This window comes from Gadus chalcogrammus, chromosome 11 (genome assembly GCF_026213295.1).
Source record: "Gadus chalcogrammus isolate NIFS_2021 chromosome 11, NIFS_Gcha_1.0, whole genome shotgun sequence".
NCBI lineage: Eukaryota > Metazoa > Chordata > Actinopteri > Gadiformes > Gadidae > Gadus > Gadus chalcogrammus.
The window spans coordinates 20,126,123-20,150,664 of NC_079422.1; the positions used below are offsets into that span (position 1 = coordinate 20,126,123).

The 24,542-nt window shown below is 47.1% G+C and overlaps 1 protein-coding gene across 1 annotated transcript in view; it reads right to left on the reverse strand.

The window, feature by feature from the left end:
* Positions 1-265: 265 nt before the first annotated feature.
* The window catches only part of LOC130391493 (eukaryotic translation initiation factor 3 subunit H), a 51,720-nt gene continuing 27,443 nt past the window's right edge, over positions 266-24,542 (reverse strand). Inside the window, exons 3-8 of the mRNA XM_056601677.1 lie at positions 21,944-22,111; positions 14,289-14,388; positions 11,462-11,611; positions 5,112-5,232; positions 855-987; positions 266-625 (exon numbers count right to left, since the gene is read on the reverse strand). Coding sequence (XP_056457652.1) covers positions 528-625; positions 855-987; positions 5,112-5,232; positions 11,462-11,611; positions 14,289-14,388; positions 21,944-22,111 — 770 coding nt within the window. The 3' untranslated portion in view covers positions 266-527. The remainder of the gene's footprint in view (positions 626-854; positions 988-5,111; positions 5,233-11,461; positions 11,612-14,288; positions 14,389-21,943; positions 22,112-24,542) is intronic.

Sequence of the window (24,542 nt, forward strand, 5' to 3'; positions counted from 1 at the left end):
TATCTCCTATGTAATGAAGCACAAGGCAACACACATGAATGCGTGTTAATTAATAGCTCCTGCTTTAGTGATGCATAAGTTCACTGAGGACGATGACAGTAATGTCAGTTAAATCTGCTAACAGTCGATTGCCATTGACATCTTTGTAATTCTAAAGAAATGAATGCCTTCAATGAATAAAGGATAAACTACCCATCTTAATATAATTGTGTCATTATGAAATGAAAGCCGTTCACTCTACAAGTTATAAGCAAGAACACAACGCAAAGAATCAGTCAATATTAAGAGATGCCAGACAATTCTTTATTTCAATATCCAATGAAAATAATTCAACAACGCCTGTGAACGTTATGAATACATACACTGCAAAGTAACAACAAATTGTGTAAAAGAGAAAATCTATTAATTCTTCTTGTCTGATGACGCACAAGTCATGCCTCCCCCCTCGCTGGTCTCTCTCGCTCTCTCTCCTGCATGGCCGGCGATGCTCTCTCGCCCTCTCTCTCTCGTTCGTCTCCTTATGCTCTCTAGCTGTTGTGGCCTTGCAGAGCCTCTGCCATGAACAGCTTGCCCAGGTTCTGGGAGGTGAACTCCTTCACGTTCTGGCAGTAGTTGTTAATTTGACCTGTTGAGGGAGGGAGGGAGGGGATGACGGACACACACACACAGACACAGACACACACACACACAGACACACACAGACACACACACACATTAGCAGTGAAAGGAGGATGCCTTATGTTGTCAAAACTAAAATCAAGACATGACAAACATTTATAACTTGTTGAGGGACAGACGGACCGGGGGAGGGACTTTGTGCACGTACGTGCGCTTGTGTGCGAGTGTGCACGTACCTGCGATGAGGAGCGTGTCCATGCGGGGTGGGGGCTGGGGGGGCTTGAACAGCTTGGTGATGTCCTCCTCAGCCAGCGCGGCCTCCCCTCTGGTCTGCCTCTGGGCGTTCTCCTGCTGCCTCCTCTGGACGTACTGGGTGGGGCGGGGGGGTGTAGGAGGAGAACCGGTCACTAAACACACACCTCCATACGTCTCGCTACACATGTTCTTCAAGGGCATTATTCATCAAATGCTCAGTGGAAAACCAGGTCGATGCCAACAGGGGGATTCTTAGTGCAAGGCATCACTGAGGAGCTCGTAGGCCTAGAGAAATATGAACTGCATTTCAAAGTCATGTATAGGAACGTGTCGAGATATAGTCGAGGCATAGACGTATACGGAGCCACACGCAGATGTAAGGGAATAACATGGGAGGTGGTGATGAGAGAACGACAGGGGAGTAGATTGAGAGATGAAGGTAAGGAGGAGGAGGATGGAGTCGTTTCAGCAGAAGGAAGGAAGAGAACAAGAGGGAAAGAAAGAAAGACCGCAAGAGAGGGATAACGAGAGAGCGAGCGAGAGCGAGAGCGCGAGAGAGAGAGAGTCAGAGAGAAGGAAAGGGAACGAGAGAGAGAGAGAGACAGAGAACGAGAGAGAGAGCCAGAGAGAGTTTTCTGGAACTTAAAAAAAACAAAAAAAGGGAAAAATAAATAAAGTGAAGCAGGGGGAGCGAGAGCACATGGAGTTGGCAGAAGGGGCACCATGGTAGACAAGGAGCTGGTAAACAATGGTCTTCCAGCGGGCGAGCGAGCACCAGAGCGAGAGAGAGGGAGGGAGAGATTGAGGAGTTGCATGTAATGACAGCATGGAGTGATTTGTGGAGAGGCTGACAGCCGGTAAATCAGCGAGGCTCCAGTCCCCGGGGATCCTAAAAGCCTTGTTAATTTGGCCAAGATGGAGGGCAGGCTGACACGGTGGCGAGGGGGGGGGGGGGAGCAGGGCCGAGCTCAGACCTCGCGGCCCACAATGCACCACAACGGGGGATGGGGCGAACGGACACAAACAGGCAATGACACATGCACATTGACACACACACAAAGACACGCAAGCACACAGGCAAAGACACACAGTCAAAGACCCAAAGGCAAAGAGACACACACACACACACACACACACACACACACACACACACACACACACACACACAGGCAAAGACAGACACACACAGGCAAAGACACAGACACAAACACACAGGCAAAGACACAGACAACCACACAGGCAAAGACACAGACACAAACACACACAGGCAAAGACACAGACAACCACACAGGCAAAGACACAGACACAAACACACACAGGCAAAGACACAAACACACATAGGCAAAGACACAGACACACACAGGCAAAGACAGACACACAGGCAAAGACACACACACCAAGAGCAATGGAGTTCCGGTCAGTCAAAGTGAACTGAAATTGCTGAGCGCCGAAGACGTGGGGCGGCACAACATCGCTGAACGACAGCGAAATCACCCAACAGAAGCCCAGAATGAACCGGTACAAAGGCTCGCTGAGCTCATTCCCCCGGTTTTTCTCTGCATGCTTGGGCCAGACTATGAACTTTTCTAAGCCTCGCTGCAAATGAGTCATTAGAAAACAGAGAGGCCTGGGCAGCAGCTCTTTACCTCTTCTGGGCCATTTCTGGATCTCTCTCTCCCCCAACCACCCCTGTGACACTGGTATGGAGTGACGCGTGCGTAGAGATGTTTATGATGAACAAGTTTCCATTCGCCCGGCAAACGTGAGGTCATTAGAAGATTGCACCAGGCAGGCCGAGAGCCAGCAGCCGATAATAAAGGGCTTGTTCCCTCGCGTCTGGCTGTGTTAACACCCTGCGTGTGTGCGGTAACACAAAAGGAGAGATCTGCCCGCCGCTGGAACAGGGAGATGCCCGAGGTGTGATGAGATGCGTGTGTGAGCGAGCGCTGCTGCAATCGAGTGGTGCGCTGCGATCGATGTTAATGCCTCCGCCGGTGTAACTCCAACCAGGAGAGATCGGCTGCTGGTGGCGGCGGTCGCCGGGCAGCAAGGTTACGGTATATTGTTGAAGGACCGCCCGCCTCTCGCTGATGAGTTGGTGCTCACAGGTGGGTGGGTGGATCTACTTTACCCCTCGTAGCCAGCTCTCCTGGCAGCTGTGGGGGTGTGTGTATTGGGGGCAGTGTGTGTGTGTTGGGGGCAGTGTGTGTGTGTTGGGGGCAGTGTGTGTGTGCGTAAGGGGGTGAGTGTCTGTGTGTGTGTGTGCGTGTGTGTGTGTTGGGGCCTGTGTGTGTATGTGTGTTGGGGGCCCGTGTTTGTGTGTGTGGGGGGCCTGTTTGTTTGTGCGCGTGTCTTTGTGCGTACGTACGTACGTGCGTGCGTGCGTGTGGGGTTGTGTGTGCGCATGCTGTGTTGTGTGTGTGTGTGTGTCATTACAGGTGCTTGCATCGCCACAGGATAAACGACGCTCTGGCCCTCGAGCGGGGCGGACCGCACGACGCCAGCATAAGCAGAGCATAAGTAACACACCATACTGAAACACAATGAGGCCCCACGGCGCGCACCACTCTCACTGCAGCAGATGGCTCTGGCACGGCGCAGCAACAGGCGAACCACTGCTCCAACAGTGACTCCGCCGTCCCACTACCGCGCTGCTGCTTCTGCGTGGCGCTTAATAAATGACGGAATAAAACCCTTAAAAGAAAAACTAATTTTTCCACCACTATCGGGCCAAGACGACCGTTCTGTGGAGACCCCCACCACCACCGCTCAGTGAGGGATGAACGTCACAGATTGGACCTATATTAATCTTGCTATCGACGTGAGTGAGTGACCGACGATGCATGAAGCCCTGGGGGGGCTTCTACCCCCCCCAGGGGGCCTGGCCTTGTTCTAGGACTGGGCCGGAGGCAGACACACTCAAGAGGTGGGAGAACTGGGCATCACGTTATCATTTTACTTCAAACGTTTCAACCAATCACGTTGCTGGGGGCGGGGCTCTGCAGACGAGCGTCGCATGGCACGGATCTCTCCTCAAAACCACATGACTGGCTGAGCTCCCACCTCGGATCAAGAGGTGGATTGGTGACTAAAACGGGCAGAGGGGCCGCTGTAGAATAATATCTGTCAAACTGGTCTTCTGAAACTATTTTGCACTAACGAAATAAGTTTTTCCTTAGAAGAATATATCCATCGGAAAACAGGGTTCTTCTGCCTCTTGCACTCTCTCCCAACCCCCAGTGCAGGTTACCCCCAGTTCAGCGTAAGCAGAGTCAAACTCCTGGATTCGAGACCAGGACGGTGAAATCGGATTACATTAAGGGACAGTTCCTTCAACTGGCGGCTCTGCAGAGAGTGTCGCACGTCGTGCGGCTGCCATTGATGAATTTAGATTGTTCTGACCTTCGCTGACTTTATCAAACCAGAAGTCATCTTGTTTCTGGCAGCGTAAAGCCGGGAAAATTCAGGCTTAGTGGTCAGGCACTTACTGCCTAATTCTCTGACTATTTGACCAGGCAAATCAAGGGCAAACATAATGTAATGGCAGTGAAAGGGCATTAAGCATCATAAATCACAAAGTAGTGGAACCGTGTCAGGGAAGGGAGGTGGGAGGACCGCAGAGTCAGCAGAAGAGAAGCATGAAGGACCAACTAGGATCCACCAGCTTTAGGGCAAGAAACTCAAAACCTATTTATCAGCAGACTTGTCGATGTGCAGGACAATACGTGTCACAGTTTCAAGCATCGATTTCTCATTATGATCAAGTTTTATACAAACCCTTGGTCGGTTCAATTGCTCTTCATGGCTAGAGCCGATCTGAACTGACAGCCTACAAATGTATTATTATTTTTGGGGATTTAAAAAAAAAAGTTGTTATCCTGTTTATTGTGAAGCGAGTAAGACAGGAAGTGATGGGAGATGGAGGGGAACACATGCAGCAAAGGACCACGGCCAGGAATCGAACCCCGGTCGCTAAGGTCAGGAGTGGTGCGGGCCTTAATGGTACACGCTCTACCCGTCGAACCACCCGGGCCCCTGACAACATACGTTCTGCAATGGAAACAAACTGACTCACTAACCGTGTGTTCACTCCCATTCTCCCCACCCGTACGTTTGAAAACACTGGCTACAACAGTGTGAACATGTGCATGCTTGAGTCACGCAAGACAGCGAGGACGCCGACTGCCAGGTGAATTGAGGGCGCTCATGGTGTATGCATGGCGTGCGTGTTTGTGTACCTGGTGCTTCTGCTGCTGCTGCTTGCTCAGGTTGCGGCTGTACGTGTTGTACTTGACGATGTCTTGGCTCATGTCATCAACTCGGTCCATCAGCAGCTGCAGGCTCTTCTCCAGGTGGTTGCTAAGGGGATAAGGGGGGTTAGGGGAGGGGGGGAAAGAATTTCATGTCAACATGTGTTAACGAGTCATTCCCGATCCTCCCCACTGAGCTCGGTCGCAAACCCTAGTTGGGGCAAAAGCACTCGGCGCCGACGATAAAATATTGAAAGGAGGTCGTCTCTCGGTGACCTCCATCATTCCTTCTGTGGCCAGACATTTCAGTCTGTAGGTTTTGTTTTTATTATTTATGTTTGCTTGTTTTTGTAAAACAATTGCCACACACTGGTACATCACAGCACAGAATCACAAGCTGGCATCATTATATATGCACATTTAACGAATTGAACATGTTACGTACACCTTGCGCGTATCGTCACCTCAACAGGACTCATTTGTGAATTGAACAGAGAAGGTTTGTCCAAGAATAATCATTCCCTCTACGCGGGACAGTAGTCCGGGGAATCCTAACAATACAAATATCAACATTTTCATTCCGTATCAGAAACTATCCCATATTTAAGGTATTTTCTGGAGTAGAAATGAAATAAATGACTAATTGTCATGGGATTATACACACTATATGCAATACAAATTATTTTCAGCTGGATGTCAGCAAGTTCTTTACGTTGCATCCGTTCTCACTTTTATTTTTTTGTTGACCCTCCATATGCTCTACAATATTATGAAATTAAATTTCCAACATCGTCATTCATCCAGTAAAGCCGCACACGGAATACTGTGCAGAGTTATTTTCAGGGTCATCATTTTGCAACATTAATACGTCATGCAGTACTATCCATTATGGACGTGAATATCGCGCTTTGCACATTCAACCCCAACCTCAAGCTCTTCTGAACCCATTCAGAAGAGCTCATACATTCAGTCATACCGCATGTATAATAAGGTAGCCCCAAAGTGCGTCAGACTGAAACGCAAAGAGCAGTGATCGCTGTGACCTTTAACACTGTCGAATCACCCGACAGTGTCTGCAGCCTTTCCTCAAGGGGTTTCGGCAAACCACAGAATCTCGGACCGAGTGCTGCGAACCAGCCATAGACGATGCACAACAAGGTGTTGTGCAGGAGTGAAAAAAACAACCATTGATCTCATCCACGGGTCACACCATGTATTCTGGCCCCAGGTGCGAGGCAATTAGGAATCAAAGGGTTAAATCCGTCCAGTGGCACGCGGGCATTCTGGTGCTGGGAGCATAGTTTCACCAATGCAAATGAAAACATTGCGTACGAAAATTATAACTCAACTAAATCCGTCGGAACATCTGTCGCCAACGCGCTTTGCCAAGTAGGCATTTTGGCGTGGGATTGCAAAAATAAGGTGAATTATTTCAGCATGAAAAATGCATTTGCAGAACCATTTTCCATGATGGAGGGCACAGTGTAGATTTCAAATAGGCTTATTTCAGCAAGCACGGAAATCGCAGGGACGTAATTTCAAATGGACTGCAGGTTTACAGGTGAAGTCATGCTGCGATTATCCAAAACACAACGTTTTCCCCCCCAAGGTACTTTCCCGACATTCTCAGAATGCAAAAAATCGCTGCCCCTTGCCAGGGATGTGAATATGGCACCACGCCACTTAGTGATTTCCACACTGCTTTGATGAATTGCGGCGCACCGATTTTAGCATCTCCTATTGTTTTCCCACAGAGGGCCTTACGGGTAGATAGATGAGAGCCAGGTGATGCATGGGCACCGACATCTTAACAAAAAAACAGCAGACAAGGCGCCGGACTGTTGAATGCAATCCATCACACAAACCACTTGTGAGGAGGGCGCGATGCCTTTATTACATTTGTGTTGCAAAGGTAAATGTAGACCCCCCGGCCCTAAAATGGGACTAAAAGGATGTTCTTATGTGAGGCACATTAGTGCTGGCAAATGAATTACCATGCCTTGAACAACGCTGTATAAAAGCCTTAAGAGCTCCGGAGTACGCTCTCTCCACGTGTCATGTGCTTCGGCAACGACTAAGGGTCATAGGTGGATCCACGGCGGTCGCCTGAGTGGTTCACACCTCCAGCAGGAGCGGGAACGACTCGGTAACACGGGCTCTTCCACGAACACAGCATCCATGAGCAGGAGGGGAGGGGATGGACCGTAACGGGCGGTGCCCGCTCAGGGACACAACTACAACCATCAAGAGCAGATGGACATCGACAGGGAGCAGCGGAACGGGAGCAAGAGTTGGAACGAACAGACAAACAACTATATAATGTATAGGACCCAAAGCCCCCACAAACAGCGAGCGCTCGGCAGAGATTCGCATCGTGTACCGTCACCGTTGGTCGACTGCTGCTCAGCAAGCCGTTTGCCTCGGTGATAACCGGAGATTCAAACTGGTTTGTTTTTGTACATGAAAGAGATGGATGGGTGGATGTTGAATAATGCAACCTCTGGCCTCCGCTGAAGCAAAAGCTGTGCAGCGCAGCGCAATGATATTTAAATGCGGTAACTGAGTTTCTGGAAATCAATACAGAATCAGAAATCAACTGCCCGTCATCGTGGATTTAAATCAAAGTGCAAAAGGTGGCGTGGTTAGTGCCTCCCACTTCTCTGATGGTTTCCTGCCAGAGAACAACAGTAGAAAGCCTCAAACAGGTATTGATCTGCATCGCAGACTACCGCTGATATGCTTTTAAGTCGTTTTGGTGCAGATGGTCCCGAGTGCGTTTCACTGCTACCAGAGGAGATGGTTAAGAGCACCTTCGATTTTTCTGAAACAGGCGTTTATATAGAATACAGGCCAGAGACCGACAGATTGTTTCGCTGCTCTTGTTTTCTTCTGTTATGTGGTACATTTCCATGAACCTGCAGTTCAAGGTATAACCATAAACAACTGCAAACAAGACACCGTTCGGTTTCTCAGATGTAAGAGAAATCGGCAGATTGGCAGATTGTAGGTTTGAATTGACATCATTGAATGTCGTTTGTCAGGGCACGGCACTCGTGTCTATGAACATCCTTGATTCCTTACTGTACCGACAGCGATATATTTTTGTTTCTTTCTTCTGAAAAATGTTCTTATTTTCAGTCACTTTGGATAAAAGCGTCTGCTAAATGCCCTTAACGTAAATGCATTGATTTTCGGAGACACTGCCTGCAACATGTCTTCACTGAATACGTCCTTCCCGTCGTCTCTTCAAACTATCGACCCTCTGCCTAGTAAAATCGAGCCTGGTCTCCATTTTACTCACAGGAACTGGAAGAGTGACAATCTTTATTTATTAACACGCGTGCTGACACACCACTGTAACAAACCTCTAGTCAATTCTTCGGGTCCTTGTTTACACGGTAGGCCGCCTTACAAATGGTGGTGATCCATTGTGGTTAAGGGCTCGGTCATCAAACATCTACTCAACCCAATTCTCTCTCTCTGCTGCTTGCACCACTGGAGAAATCCCCTCAAAAATCACTAATACCTCGGGACAATTGCAGACGGTTTTCTCTTTCGCTGTATCGCACAATAAACAAAAAGCTCTGGTCAGGGATACAAACGACCTGATGGCAGCAGATTAGGGCTCCACTTTCCTGCCAAAGCTTTTGGGAGCGGAGGTCCACCGTTTAAGATTATTCTCTCAAAGTGCTTGCAAATTGACATTAGTCTTCTACAAAACAGAAGCGACCCCGCAAGGTGCTTGTAATTCCTGTTTGGCTAAAGGTATTGCATGCCCCCTCCAGGTTACAAACGGACAAATATGAAGGAATATCCAGCTTACAGACCTGATAGCCCAGTGGCTCTCATGTGGCTCATGTGGGTGTGCCAACTCATGTCGCAGCGTCAAAGTTTTAAGGGGGCACCAACTACATGTACTAAGCTACCATGTCCCACATGTCTAGGGACAGAAATTAATTGATAGATAATCCATGTTATGAGTTTGTATATTGAACGTATTGTTGTCACAATGCAGTCACATTTTTCACAATACATTTACATTTAATTAGTGTTTAATAGCGTTTGGTTATAGTTTAAGCAATTTCGTTTTCTCAATCAAGTTTAGTGAATGCTAGGACCTACGAATATCTAGCTATAACAGGCAGTCCATGCACTGTGCTACAGATAGGAGCAGAGCCATGACCAACAGCCAACACAACTTGTAACGATAAAGCAGAAAGGTCAGGGCCTGGGATTGATCTGCTGTATACCTGCCTCACTTGGAGGTGCACTGATAACAAGGCTTTGACGCAAAGGTGCGAACACCAATCGTTTAAAGCACACTTCCACACTTGGTACTAGACTGTAAACAAGCACTTCAGTGGACCACTAACCACTTTCACTGGATCCAAGCGGGTCCCAAGATATAAGGTGCATACATACATGCATGCATCTAGAAAAACGTTACAATATGAAGGCTGCCGTTTTGGAAATTCAAACACTTTCTTACAATTGTGATTTACCAAAAAACACCAAAGAGTAGTGATATGTGGTAGTTTATCTCTATAACCTAAAGAAAATGCAGTTAAGCGTTTAACGCACAACCCAACACACACACGGAAAAGGCTTGAATAAATGAATTTCCATTCATGCAATCCATCACCCTGATCAACATCATCATCTATCGTCAGAACAAGCCGGCGTTGTGGAGTGGAACTGCATTTCCTCCGCCTGAGAGATGAGTGACATTGACAAACGACGCCCAAGATTGGAAAATGAGACAAAGGGAAAAACATTAAATAAAACCCATTTGCTGCCTTCTCCCAGAGACGAGGAGGAGGAGAGGAAGACTGGGGCGTCCAATACGAGACCGGGGCGGCAGCTATGCAATCTGACAACTTTTGGGGGAAACAATTTCATCTTGCGCAGACATCTGGCAGTCAAGCAGGGAAATCTACAGGGAGCGCACGGGCCTCCATTTGGGCTGCATCCCAAAAAACATCAAGAACAAGGCGGCGAGTGATTCATCTGGACGACGGATGGTAACGTAGCGCAGGGGCACAGCGGACGCTGGCTGTGTTTGTGAGCTCGGTGGGTTTGTGACAATTCACCGGGTCCTTCCTTCGTTTGGCACGTGCCGGGCAAGATCTCGTTGGACAAAAGCGTCTGGAAGAAGAACGGCAGGCCTGCTGGGTTGGCTGACTTGGCGTCGGAGAGAGCATACACTCAACACGTGGCTCTACAGCTCCGCGCGATAAGAGTGTCGCTCACAGCGGTCGTCTTTCGCACATTAGCAACGTGCGTTTTGGCACCTCGGGTGGCGGCGGCTAATTTCTTCACACCTGTTCCCGTGGAAACTTTGCAACTGGCGTCTTCACAGCTGTTGCCCCTATCTCACGGTTTATGGCTTTCAATTATTGCTGATGTGTTCCCCCAGGGACTCACGATAAGAGGCTAAAGGGGGAGGGGGGGAACCACGATGCTGTTGTTGATGTTATTTCGATAACATGTACATCTTCCCCTTCTGTTCGATTATCCGTTTGCATATTTGTGATTGACAGTCAGTGTGACAATTTAAAGTATTTTTTGAACACCCAATGCCTGCATCTTCAACTTCTGGAATATTTTATACAATGATGGAGTGCAATGTTTTGTATTTTGCGAGTGTTATTTTGGTAGGCATGATCTTTTGACAGTGTTTTCTCCGCCTGGATATAGCATTGATTCTCCCGGCTAGATTCACCACTGGTAATGAGCAATTTTGGTGGTTGTTATTCCTGCGTTTAAGAGCGAAAGATACAGGGTTTCAGGCAACGTGTTTTAAATAAACCTCCTAGGATGCCAGATTGGTGTTGTTTACTGTACTGGCATCACAATACTGAGTTATACGAACCCTGGTGAGGTAAACCGTACCCGTGTGGACACTCAAGCCGCTTTCAGAAGACAAATAAAACCATTTGCAATACATTGTTGCAAACGTGGTCTTAATGTGTTTGAGGCGATTTTCCACCTTTTCTAAAAGTAACTGTTGTATAACTGTTGGGATTTATGCGCCAATTTTCCAATAAGAGAATAGAAAAGCTGACCCCGTTATTCATCAATGCCTACCAAAGCCTATTGTAGAAATGCACTATTTGAGCAATTTATCGTAAAATAAAAAACATTATTAATTGTTTAATTATATGAAAGAATGACCTAAACCACGATTCCCCAATTATTATTTATAGACTTTGATAAAAACTTTTTTCATTTAGATAGAGGTAAAAGTATAATCATATTACGATACACATGCATACACAGGCAAGAGCTCGCACTATGTAGTGGGAGGCTTTTGACATCTCGATGGTGTGGGGTCTGACCTGCTGGAGAGGTTGAGCAGCTCGTGTTTGTCCGCCACCGTCGACTTGTCCTCCAGCTCCCACATCAGCACGCTGATGAGGTGAGAGTTCTTGATCACGATGGGCACCTCCTCGAACATGTGCTCGAATCCGATGTTGGCCTTCTTCAGGCTGGGGGAAGGAAGAGGAAGGAGGAGGAGGAGGAGAGACGGAATAGATGAGTGAGGAGTGATGGCGCCACAGGAGAGAGACGGCATACCACGTTGGGTTTAAGTCACTGGGGATTGAGATGGATATGATTAAGGGATGCAGACAATTCAACGTTTCCATTTGGATCCACTGGAGGTTGGTCAGAGCGACAGCTGAGACTGGTCTTTGTCATACCCCAGGCGTCAGATTAAAATCACTATGATGAGTTCTGGAGAAATGATAGTGTTTCCCAGAAACCCAATCCACTTCTCCCGGAGCTGCTGCGGTCTCTGGTTGCAAATATATTTCTATACTCCCCTTCACTTTTGTTTTGAAGAGGAGGTTTTGAGATGCAGTCGCAGCAGGAGCTGGCCTAAGGGGTTTTAGCTGAGGGGGTCCGTTCTTCATGATACTTTTAAAGTTCTACCAATTTTTTTTTTCCCCCCAATAGGACATGATGAGTTTTGGTCAGATGGAGAAATAAATAGGATTTATCTATGTCTTGTCTCAGGGGTGGCATAAGTCAACAATATTGAAGCAGAGTAAGAATTATTGAGATTACAATGAATTGAAATGGGGTTTCTATTTGTCCAACATTTATTAAATGTGGATTTGTAGGTAAACAGGGATAAATCCTTTTCAAAGAGACAGTAATTTAGACGCGTGTTGTAAAGCGCTGACGAAGAAAGTTCCGGAGAGATGTGACACAGGGCTTTGGCACTGGCCTCTTAACCAACTAATAGCGGAATTTAAAGTTTTTTCAACGACGCGCATGAATTCAATACCATTGATGGACTGGCTCGTTTGTGTGTATTTTCTGCCATTTTGTTTTGCCATCTGTGCACACTGAGTACACATGCTTCCAGCCAGCTCTTGTTTAAGCCCTTTGCTGCCGTTATCTCTCTGTACGAGATCGATAGACTCATTGCATTAATGTACATTGTCTGAAAGGAAGAAGTTTATATGATGGGTTTAAGGAGGCGCTTTGCAGAAACAGATTGGTACCACTTCTAGTGTCGTCATGGCGCACGCCGATCCGTACTCGCAAACCGACAGTCCATTAAGCTGATGGCCCAGTTACAGGAACGGGAACGGGGGTGGCGGGATTGTAGTCACAGTGAGCAGGGGGCGGGGGGGGAGGGGAGGGGAGGGGGAGTCTACAGCCCATGACCAGCAGCAGTGAGTCAGTGTCTAACGTCAAGTACTGTACGGAGAAATCCATACAATAAAAAGAAAACCACAATGCCGGTCATGCATGCCGACAAAACTCCCGCCCACGACACGCTGCGGATATAGCGGCTCTTGAACGTCACACAAAGGGTTTAGCCGGGCTAAACAAGGAGGCCTGCCCAGAACGGGGGGCGGAGCGCATCACTCATACGCATAATAGGCGGCGGCGGCGGCACACTTAGCGTGGCGCTCTGTTCCGGGTCGGGTCCCCCGCAGGGGCAGCGCCACGGTCGACTCCACAGGCCCGGCCTAATTTGATGCCTCAGATCGTGTACCGCGACGGACGTCGTTGGCTGCCAACGGCAGGAGTGCGGCTGCGGCGGCGGTGGGCGAGAGCGCGCTTCAAAGGAATGCGTCCATTCAACGCTCATTATTTCGCGCTTTTTATTATGAAAGAGAGGAAGGGAGGGAGGGAGGAAAAAGGAAAGCGGAGGTGCATTCACGAGAAGCCGCCCTCCGGCCCCTTTCATTGTTACCTGGAGTACTTCACCAATCTCACCCGCCTGGGCTTTTACAGATCTCAGTTTATTAAATCCCTGACCGCCACAAACAGATCAACATCAATATTCAGATTTGCTCGTCTGGCGGTCAAAGAAGGGGGGACGAAGGGTGGTTAAGGATTGGCTGGCTGGCGTTCTGCGGCCAGCAGTGGTGGCCGCCCGTTCTCCATCATGGGATTGTCACGCGGACGGCCGCAGACTCCAGCGGTACATGTCATGGGGACTGATGGAAAGCAACTGAAACGAGTAGCATCCTGCCTCCTGGCCAGAACATACTGGCTCAAATAAATGACCGGCCGGCCAAAATATGTGTGTGTCTCTGTGTATGAGCAGAGAGAGAGGGGGGGGGGGGGGGGGGGGGGGAAATTGAAAAGGATAGAATGGAAACTTGTAAGCGGTTCCTTCACCTGCAAATTACACGTCTGAGTTCTCAATTTATGGCAATTTGATACAGTAGGGGCCAGAGGCTCGCAACAGTAGGAGTGAAGGAGTTAGTGAAGGAAGGAGTAAGTGGAGGAAGGAGTGACTGTGAGTGAAGAAAGGAGTGAGTAAAGAAAAGAGTGATTGTGCGAGTGAGTGTGCAAGCGTGTGTTAATGGCCCAGTTGTTTGTGCTAATTTGTGCTCTTGGATTACTCGGAGCAACCTACAACCCCCCCCCTTCCTCCCTCATTACGTTCATTTTCATCTGTAATTTAAAAGCCATTACAATAAACCTGGGGTCATGTAGAACGTAAACATGGTACATTTGTGCGAGAGGCAAGGACATGCTGATAAATCATCCTCTGCGTCTATCTGCAACTACCACCCCTGCAGATACAAAATACATTTGCATCCTTTTGAATAAGCAGGAGCCATTTGAACGTGCACAGGCTGTGGGGTTGTGTGTTCATGAATATCCTGTGAGCGCGAGTGTGTGTGCGTCTCTTACGCTTCGGGTGTGAAGTCTTTCTCCTTGCAGATTTCCATGAGTTCTGGAGTCAACCTGTAGGCCTTGAGGGAGAGTGAGCCCTGCGCCGTTTTAATAGGGTCTAGGAAACGGAGAGAGAGAGGGAGGAAGAGGCATTTAAATCAAAGGTTAAGGAATGTCACTAGACACACACACACAAACTCGGCTTAGCTACCAACATGCATTCGATACGATTCGATGATGACGGTAGCTGGGGATGTGTGAGACTACATTTACATTCAAACCGTAACCTTGCTTCAGGATACACGAGTCACACACACTCACTAGATCATGTGCACTAGGTCTATGTTTCTGTGGAAACCTCTGCGCTTATCCAGCAATGTGGCCTTATCTAGCGATGGAGACATGCGTTTGGTATGTTGGTGGCCAGCCAGGCTTTTATTTTCTTGTCGTTGTGAATAACGGTAGACCGGTGTGATGCATCTGGATATAATATAGGAGATGGCTTGTGGTTTCACGCTGATCTGCTTTATTGTATACAATACTTTATAGTGTATTGTTTAAGAACTATGAACCAGTCCCTTGCATAAATCATGCATTTCAAATCAACCATCTCTTTAAGATGGATTTAAAGGATAGGGTACCCAAAATCATTTTTATTCTATGGTAAGAACCATGTATTGCATGTATTGTTTTTGCACGAAAGGCACTATATAAATAGTGTCGCGTCCACCTCACGATGTACGCCAACGCCACAGTGGAGTGTGGTGGACGTTAACACTTGTGCACCGCTGTGTTTGCTACGTACAACTTCACTCGCCATAATTGATAACGCTAATACACAACGAAGGCACCGCCTTAAAACAATCAAGTATCCCAAAGTCACCTTCGGTCTTACAAATGGGACAACATGTTCCCCCTAAGAACCGTCGGCACAAATCGATGTTTGACTCCGAGCCGAAACAGGGTTCACTTGCACTTTAAGTTCCGAAACCCAAAAAGAAGTAGCATCGATTATTTTTCTGTTCTAACAGCGTTGGTTCAACAGCATTCGGTTCCAATTCATCATGTTTTGGACTCAGATTGTATGGCTGGTCTCAGAGCTCGCAGACCGCAATCAGAACAATGAAGAAACCGAGGGCCTACATCCAGACTGGATGGATGAACTTCTTGGAATGAATTATGATTCCTCCTTGGAACCCGGGAGAAAAAGGATAGGAGACGGTCAATAACAACGACAGCTATCATAATGGAACAACTGCCACCAGTCCAATTCTCACTTGTGCGCCAACTGAAATTAATTACCAAAGCACCATCAAAAAGTTCTCTATTATGTAGATAGATAAAAAAAAAATTGTTCTCTGCAATTGGATGCATGGTCTGTCTCTGTCCCTGTGTCTGAGCGATGGAGGTGAACATATCTACAATTACAATGGATTCAGGTACACTAAAAATACCAGCCTAATACTCTAGCCCATCTAAAATTAACTGAAATAAATTCAGTTGTTTTAATTAACACGGCCGGCTCCAGAACACTGACGTTCTCATTAGGCACAGGTCTCAGAACAGTCCGAGTGCAGCCCCACTAGCATTGAATCACTGCCCCCCCATCCCTCCAATACGTTGGCCCGCCCACGCATTAGATACGCACTGGCACCGCTCCGCCAATCAAAGCTTCCCTCCGCCAATCAAAACTTCCCGCCGCAGAGTCCCAATTGTCTTCCTGGGAGTGTTGACGACAGAGGTATCAAACCTCCTTAGCCAGGACGATGGCAGGACACAAAGGGAAAATTTAGTAAATGACTTTTTCCTTGATGGAACACCTGCATATAAAATGGATGTGCCTGGGTGACATGATAAGCCTCATCAAGCCTTCAAAGAAACAGTGAGCAAGGCGGTATATCAACCATTAGGGGTAGTTTGAAACCCTGTGCATGGATCACTGTAAATCTTACGAGATCGAGGGAAAATCCTTCTTTCCCATTAATACGCCAATACTTGCTTAGGTTTATTAGACGGAAGCTAGTTTAGAAAGGCTGCCACTGAGGACTGCTTTTCAAGTAAGGCTAAACTAATTACACCAAGCCTGGCTGGCTCAGAGGGTGTGTGGCGAGTCGATGGAACTTAAATTGTTTGCACAGTGGGGGGGGGATTGTTAGCATAAATCCTACATCAGGGCTCGACATCCCTAGGCATGCGTGCCACCACTGGCACGGGGCAGCATAATCATTGCCACACTTGAAAAATAAATGAAAAAAATAAACTTATTTTTTTAATTGTGTTATTAAAAAAGATCACAGCAAAATGCAGCAGCATAATCATTACTACCAATTTTTTTTTGCCCTTTATTCTGTTTTGGGCATTTCCTCCCAGTGCAAATATGTTTAAATTAGTTCCAGAAACTAGTGTTCTGAAATGGGATCAATTAATAGTTTTAAACCTATGTTGTGAGTAATAGAGAAGAAAATATTTAAAATATTGTTGCAAGTGGCCTTTATGCATCGCCTTCACATGGTTTTGCAAAGCTGTACATGTCTTAAAGATATTGATGTGGATTGTTCCAACAATCTCACAGTGCAAATATGTTTTTGAATGAGATTCTGAAAATGGTGTTTTAAGATGGGACATATGTCATTATAATTTGTAAGCCCATGTTGCAAGTATAACAACCAAATTCCAGGTTTTCTGGAATTGTTTTGGTCGCCGTGTCATAATTCAGCTTCATATTTAATATATTGTTGCTTAAGACGCACTCATTAGCGAGAAAATGTCAAACTGGAAAAGTTTGCTGACCCCTGGCCTACATGGTAGGCTACTGGAAAAATTTGCTCTCGGAGAATGAGAATGCTTCCAGGAGATGTGTTTTACCAAGTATTGGCACTATCTGCACAAGGACATCTCATTACAACGAGAGGAATCATCCCTTGTGGTTGACATTTTGGAAATTCCCTCTGGTGTTCGACAAAGTTTGTGTGCATTGAGTGTGTAGCATGGTTTGGGTCAATCTCGTCACTCCTTTGGGTGCTGTTGAGACGCTCTTATGACTATTGAAAGTGTTGTTGACATAAGCTAAATGATTACGCAACAGGATTCGCTTTTTTATCATCCGCCGTTGATTGGTCACGTGTCGGGTTAATTCTGACTCGATGTTCTAACAAAGTCTATTCACACCCAGTTAGAGACATTTCATTCTTTTCTTTTGTAATTTAACAAAAACATGTACAGGCAACCATGTTATACTTGATTGAACTGGCTATGCCTTGGTTCATATTTTTTCGATCAAATCTTGTCAACATAAGGACTACCCACCGTGACTATGGATAGACGTTTTTCGAAAGCCCCCAAAGTACGAGGGTTCTTTGAAAGGTTACAGTGCGACTAGGGGTCCACAGGGCTATGAATCTTGCCTAATATTGTTATGTTTGACGCCTACTGTTTACATACTGCTTACGTCTTCTGTGTGAGCAAGAACCAAATATAGGACTATTCAAATTTCGTAAGCAGCTATTTCGTCTCTGTAAAATGAACATTATGTTAGAACCCATTTTGGTTTAGTATGCGTAACAGAACCTGTATGTAGTCAACCCGTACCGGGCTCTGCGTTAAAGAAGTGCATTTCTTTATTAAAAGACAAAATTGAAAGCTGAAGAAAAGCATTGTTGCATTTGTTTGGAATATAAAAAAGAAACAAACAAAGACTTCATCAAAATAAGGGTCTTTGAGCTGATGTCTGTCCCGCAAACCCCTTTCCCATCCGCGGTTTGATTAGAAGTAATTTGAATAGTGAGCAGGCTGGGATGTACTTGGAGGCTGCAATGAAATAGTGAGCAGGCTGGGATGTACTTGGAGGCTGCAATGAAATATTTCGCCATGGTTGGGCACAAAAGTAAAACCAGTCTACTGCCACCCAGTCTGAGGACCTTCTGCTCCCAGAGCTTCATAATAAGAACAGTCTGGCTCTGCAGTGTCAGCCATGCAAGGCGACAGCCAGCTCGTCGGGAGCAGTTAGGGTGAGGCGTCTTGCTCCGGGACACCTCAACACTCATGGCGGAGCCGGGGATCGAACTAGCAACCTTCCGATTGGCAGTCAACCCGCTCTACTTCCTTTGCCAGTGCCGCCTATTCCTTATGTTTCACATCTGGGATTAATAAAGTACAATATCTCTTCTCTAATTATTGCGCAATGTTGAACCTTAACTTACTACTACTAACTTATCACTTGTTAGAAGTGTCTGCAGTGATGTGGGTGAGGAGACTTCCCTTCCTCCTACCAAACTCCAAATCCTCTACGGTGCTTCCTGTTTGACTTTGAGGTACTGTTCTGCATATGAGCACCCATCTGTCGCAGTCACTGCAATATTCCGTAAGCCCTTTATATATGCTTGCAAATCTTGTTTTACCATGCCGACGCAGCAAATTGAGTGGGACTGGGATCAGGCAGCCGCGTGTAGGCTTCACATGTATGAAAGGACCCTGGCCACTTTGCAGATCACTACTGGAATATGCATGTATGCAGTGGCTTCTGCCAGAGGTCCACAATATTGTGGTCATTTAACTCTTATTCATACCTCACCTAGACTCTGAATAGCCTCCCCCCTTACCCCCAAAACCCAATTATGGTATGTTGTATATCCTGGCACTTAATGTATGCACTAGTTGTATTTGCAAGTCCTGGCACTTAATGTATGATGTACGTCCTGGCACTTAATGTACATTCTTATTGTATGTTGTACGTCCTGGCACTTAATTTACATACTGAATGTATGTTGTACGTCCTGGCACTTAATGCACGCACATTGTATGTTGTACGTCCTGGCACTTAATTTACATACTGAATGTATGTTGTACGTCCTGGCACTTAATGCACGCACATTGTATGTTGTACGTCCTGGCACGTAAGGTATGCACTTATTGTGTGTTGAACATTCTAAAAATAGTACTTAGCATTGCGCAGCATCCTAGTTATCTTTTTTGAATGCGGGGAATGGGTTTCTTATTGTCACCACAAGTGAGCACTCATTGCTTCCAATGGAGTCATTTCAACTGTTGAACCACTCATAACATAACCGTTGTCATGGCAACCCTGACCGACCCATCAGATTAACAATCCACTCTCCTGATCCTTAGGTGTAAACAGGAGGAGGCCATTGGCTCGCCGGCGGGCCCCCTGATTGATCGATTCATACCAGTAAAATGACTGGCGAGCCCATGACGAAGTGAGCGCGAGAAAATAAAAAAAATCTATTCCTTTTCCACTCAGTCTTCAGTCTGAGATAATGTCAATTCCGTCTCGCTCAGTCTTCCAACTGAGATAATGTCAATTCCTGCGTGTCCCCGAGATCCATTAAGGGGCTGCCTTATTGATCAGCGTTAACAGGCGCTCTCTTTTAAAGATGAACGCCGGACCGGTCCGCTGAGCGGTCGGAGTGACGGACTGGAGGGCCGTCCTACGGCTCCGAGAGATCCGATCACAGGGGTCCATAACTCTTAAGCCGATGGAGAAGTGCCCCGGCCCTGTCATGGAAGGGAACGGTCGGAGCAACATGAAACGATAAGGCCAAGCGGTCCTACAGTGGAGGGTTAGCCGTTGGGGAGTTTGGGGGGGGGGGGGGTCAGGACACTTGGCAGGGAGTTCAACGACGTGCAGTTTAAAAGCAATTCTCGCAGCTCTTTGATACTTGTGGATGCCGGCTCCCTGGGTGTGGGGAGAGCAGATAAACATATGGGTTCACTTTAATGACAGACTCCCCTTTCAAGTCAGTGAGTCTCTGAGCACTGACCTGAAATTGGACTTCACAAAATAATTAACGTTTAAAGTCCAGGTCTTTCATCAGGCATGATTTAACCAGAGGTTGGGATGATTCGGCCAACTTTGTAAAATCGAATAACACGTTGCATGTGTTTTGAAATTCAAGTAATCATTTAGTCATTTACATTTTCAGATAAGCGATCCATCAGATTCTGTACTTTGTGTCTAGTACTGCATACGTGTTGCTGAGATAGCAAGATGCTAATCATGATAGAGCTTGCATTCCTTTATAAAACAGATTGCATGTCAACTCAGTCTTAACGATGTGCACTGTCACCCCCCTTTTAATGCTCTTGAATAGCGCTAGTGCTGCGGTACAATTTCATTGAAAGTTTGCACAATGCAGATTTTTAGTTGAATGATAATTTGAAGCACCCCCATACGTTCAAATCTGTTCTTAACTAGAGCCCAAGTGTGTCTCTTGGAATCAATTAGAGCACTCCCACCAGGGACATCATACGTTCTGTGCTGTCACGGCTGTATGTTGTCTTTTGTTGTTGAACTGCGCTAAACCTTGGCGCACATGGCAGCCCCATCCATCTTGTCAAAGCACAGGACAAGACCTGAAGTAAAACCTGCATACACTTCTTTAAACGAGCCTCTTGGTTTGTCTCAGCATCTTTCCATTGTTTTGTTATACAGAGTTACACACAAGTCCTCCTACATTTTCATAACATTGAACCCTAAATCCTCAAGGGAACAAACTGAGGCATGGCGTGACTCATTGATGACCGTCCTACTCAAAGATACTCTGATTATGTTGAGTGCATATGACTTTATTATCGGCGTGATTGGGTATTAGACACGCCATCCTTATTTTTTTAGCACAGCAGTGTCAATGAATTTAACAGTCATTTTGACAGAAGCCGAGCCATAAGCTGCAACATTTGGGAGTTTGGAGCAACGTTTCTCGACGGTCACTTCTGTTTGGGGCCGTAACTCAAATCCATGTTCCTCTAGTGTGATTGTAACGACTGAGCGGATCATTCTCGATCTTGACACGGCTCTGGAAATGAGCTCCAACTTGGACCTTCTCTGCGTTGGGAGCCGTCATTAGCAAACGGCTCGATGGCGCGTCCTGATAGGTGTACATAATGTGTGGGGGGCGGCCCACAGCGATCGCAGTGCTCCTGGAAATTATGCAGGGGGAAGATTTACGCAAGCAACGGCAAATCGACTATTTGCTTAGACACACATCCTTTCCGGGGACCCATTGATCCATGTCCGTGCCTCCGGCGTAACCTAAGGTCAGATACATTTCTCTTCTGTCGAAGAGAATGCCGAGTCATGTGTAGCTGTGTAAAGTGTCATTATCCGTGGAGGTAATAAAGGTGATAATGGCGGGGGGTGGCGAGCCTCACTTTGAATCTCCAAACTGCCTCAAAGTTGGGAACTTGGGTGGCGAGCGAGGCCAGCTGCCGCATGCGTCACGAGCCTGACGGCGATGCGGTCTCCCGATGCTAAGGTGGTGGGCTACGTGCTGCCAAATGAGCGTCGCCAACTCAGACCTTTTTGTGTCTGTGGACGATCCGTTTAGGATCAAAATATGTTTGTTTGTAAAGAAAATGCACGTTGACCATCCAAATGCGTTCCTTGCGTTTGTGTAGAAATTGTACGTTCATCATCAAAATGCTTTTCTCGTGTTGTAGAAAAAGTGTGTTTAAAATGTGCAGAAAATGTGTGTTGAGCATCCAAGTAAGTTTCATGTGTTTGTGTAGAAAATATGCGTTTAACATCCAAAGGTTTTTCTTGTGTTTGTTTAGGAAATGTGCGTTTAAGTGCATGCAGCTGATTATCCTATCCTGGAATAAAAACAGTTCTTTAACTAGTTTTAAAGTGCAGCTAGTGTTGTTTTTTTGTCTCTTACCGTAGATGAGCACCACAGACTCCTCGATGGCGTGCTGGTAGCTGAACTGGGAGTCGAGCAGCGCGCGGCTGACGAAGGAGCCGTAGAAGGTGGACTGGTACCAGCCCACGTGCAGATGGTCGATGTTGACGTGGCGCAGGGACCGCATCATCTCCATCTGATACTGGACTGCACGGGTTAAAAACACAGACGATGGGTGAAGAATACAGTTAAGAACAACCAGTAACATTTTTATGATGCAATATGGGAAATGGATTACATTTATACAGCGCTTTTCTAACCACTGGCCACTTGAAGCGTGTAACAATTCTGCCTAATATTCACCCATTCATGCAAACATTCACACATCGACGGTGGTGTCAGCCATGCAAGACGACAGCCAGCTCGTCGGATGATTTAGGGTTAGGGGTCTTGCTGAGGGTAACCTTCCGGTTACTAGCAAATCCGCTACCTCCTGAGCCACAACCTGCCCAGTAAATTCAGCCGTCAGAACCACCAATGCTAAAAATCAGGTTTCATATTTTTACGGTGCGATATTGTTGGCAGAGGCCGGGAGAAAAGACACAAAGGTGCAAAACATCAGCAATCTGAGGGGGGATATACTTTCAGCAAAAGGAGTATGCTTAAAGAAACTCTAAAACGGGCCGGGAACAAAAATGAACAACAAAAACACACAGGCTGCATCTTGTAACATTAGGAGGGGTCGGCAGCAGCAACAGCAGCGGGGCTTTTATAAACATACATCCTCCAAACCGGCATTGCTTCAGCTCCCTTTCGACAGTTAACACACAGAGTGCGAGAGTGGGCGCCGGGGTGGATACAAAGACAGACATCGGCTATTGGGGGAGCGTCTGAGATACATTATGGAGCAGAGCTGTTTCATTACGCACCGCCAGGAGAAATACAAACAGCCCTGTCTCAGCTGGCGGTAAGTAACAGCCAAGAGCGGGCGGGCGGGCAGAATGGGGAGGGGAGAGGGATGGCGTCTGAGAACAGCCTGGCAAGGGGACTTTTATAAATCAGGGTGGGATTGGCCAGCTGTGCCTTCCCTACCCACCCCACTACAACCCCAAGACCTCTGCTCCGTGCCGAATGGCCCTGCCTTCTGTCAGGGAGGGGGGAGGGAGGGTAAGAAGTTACAGGACAGCAGAGCGAGCCCAGAGAGGTCTCCTGCAGCAACCCCATCTTGCAGTAGAGAGAAGTATTTAAAAAAGTGGGAAAATGAAACGCTCAGGGAGGAGGAGAAATACATGGGGGGGGGGGGGCTACCTGAATAAAGTAGCGCCGAGAGATAAAGTACAGGCAGATATAAATATATCACGAATAGATGTGGGAAGGTGATATGGGTAATACGGGCAAAAGTGGCGATATTTATTCACAGGAGGCGGCGTTTCCTGCCTTCCCCTACGTGGGTGACAGGTTACGTGTCGGAGGTAGGCAAGAGATATCTTCAAATATCTTAAAATCTACTTCTGATCCCTTCCAAAGGGTTTTACGGAAACCAACAGGAGAGCCCGGTGTTTTTGTTCAGTGCGATGGACACAAACCCTTCCCCACCTGCCCTCTGAAGCCTCCAGCCCTTGCCCTGGGCCGAAACCCAAGCCGTGTGCACACCTCGGTGGGGGAGAACCATCACAACAGTCCCCCTGCTGGGAGCAGGCCGCCGGTCTGCTTTGATAGGCTGGAGGGGTGGAGATGGCAGAGCGGGGAGGAGGAGGAGACACTGCATCCACAGAGAACCAAGACCTCCAGCGATGGAATCCTGCACATCTTCCCTGGTGTACTAGCCTGGCTATTACCAGACCAGAATCTGGCCCTCTCTGTTGCCGCTTTCACACCAAAAAGAACCGAGAGCCAGTTCCGGGCTGGTGCTAGGGCCAGTTCCAAACTGGTTCCAGCCTTACCCCAGTTAAGAACCGGTTGGTTTCACACCGGCCAGAGCCAGCCATAGAGCCGGCGTGAGCAACGTCATGACGTCACTACAAACGTCTCCACTAGTGAGCTTGGACAGAAGCATACGGCCGACATCTTTCTTTATTCTGGGTGGAAATAGTAACATAGTTACGCCATTAAATGCGTTTATGGAAACATTTTTAGCGAGAAATGTGCATTTTACTTTCATAATGTTCGCTCGGTGAATGTGAAGGATGTTTGGTTTGATAGTTATGACGAAGAGGGAACGCTCCGTTCACTTGCATGGACACGGACTCATCTAGCTGCGTTGACGCGTTGACGCGTTGAACCACCACACAATGATCAAGCGTCAGGTTAGGCGCGCAGAAGAACCCTCGCGCCAGTTTCAAACACAACAACAACAATTTCGTCTTCGATTCAATCCGTGTATGGTTCGTTCTTTGAATATTCAGATTTAAAACAAAATCAGAAAAAACAAAAAAGAACAATACACGGATTCACGTCCATTGTTTACTTCGGTGTTTTAAAAAATGCCGGTCCTCGTTGGTCTTCCTGTTTATGAAGGTACGGATAACTCCGCCCCCTGCCCCCGGCGTAAAAGCGGTTCTAGTTCTAGCCCAGCTCTAAAGTGGGGCCAGAGTTGAACCGGTTTTTAGGGGCCGGAGCCGGTTCTTTGGCGGTGTGA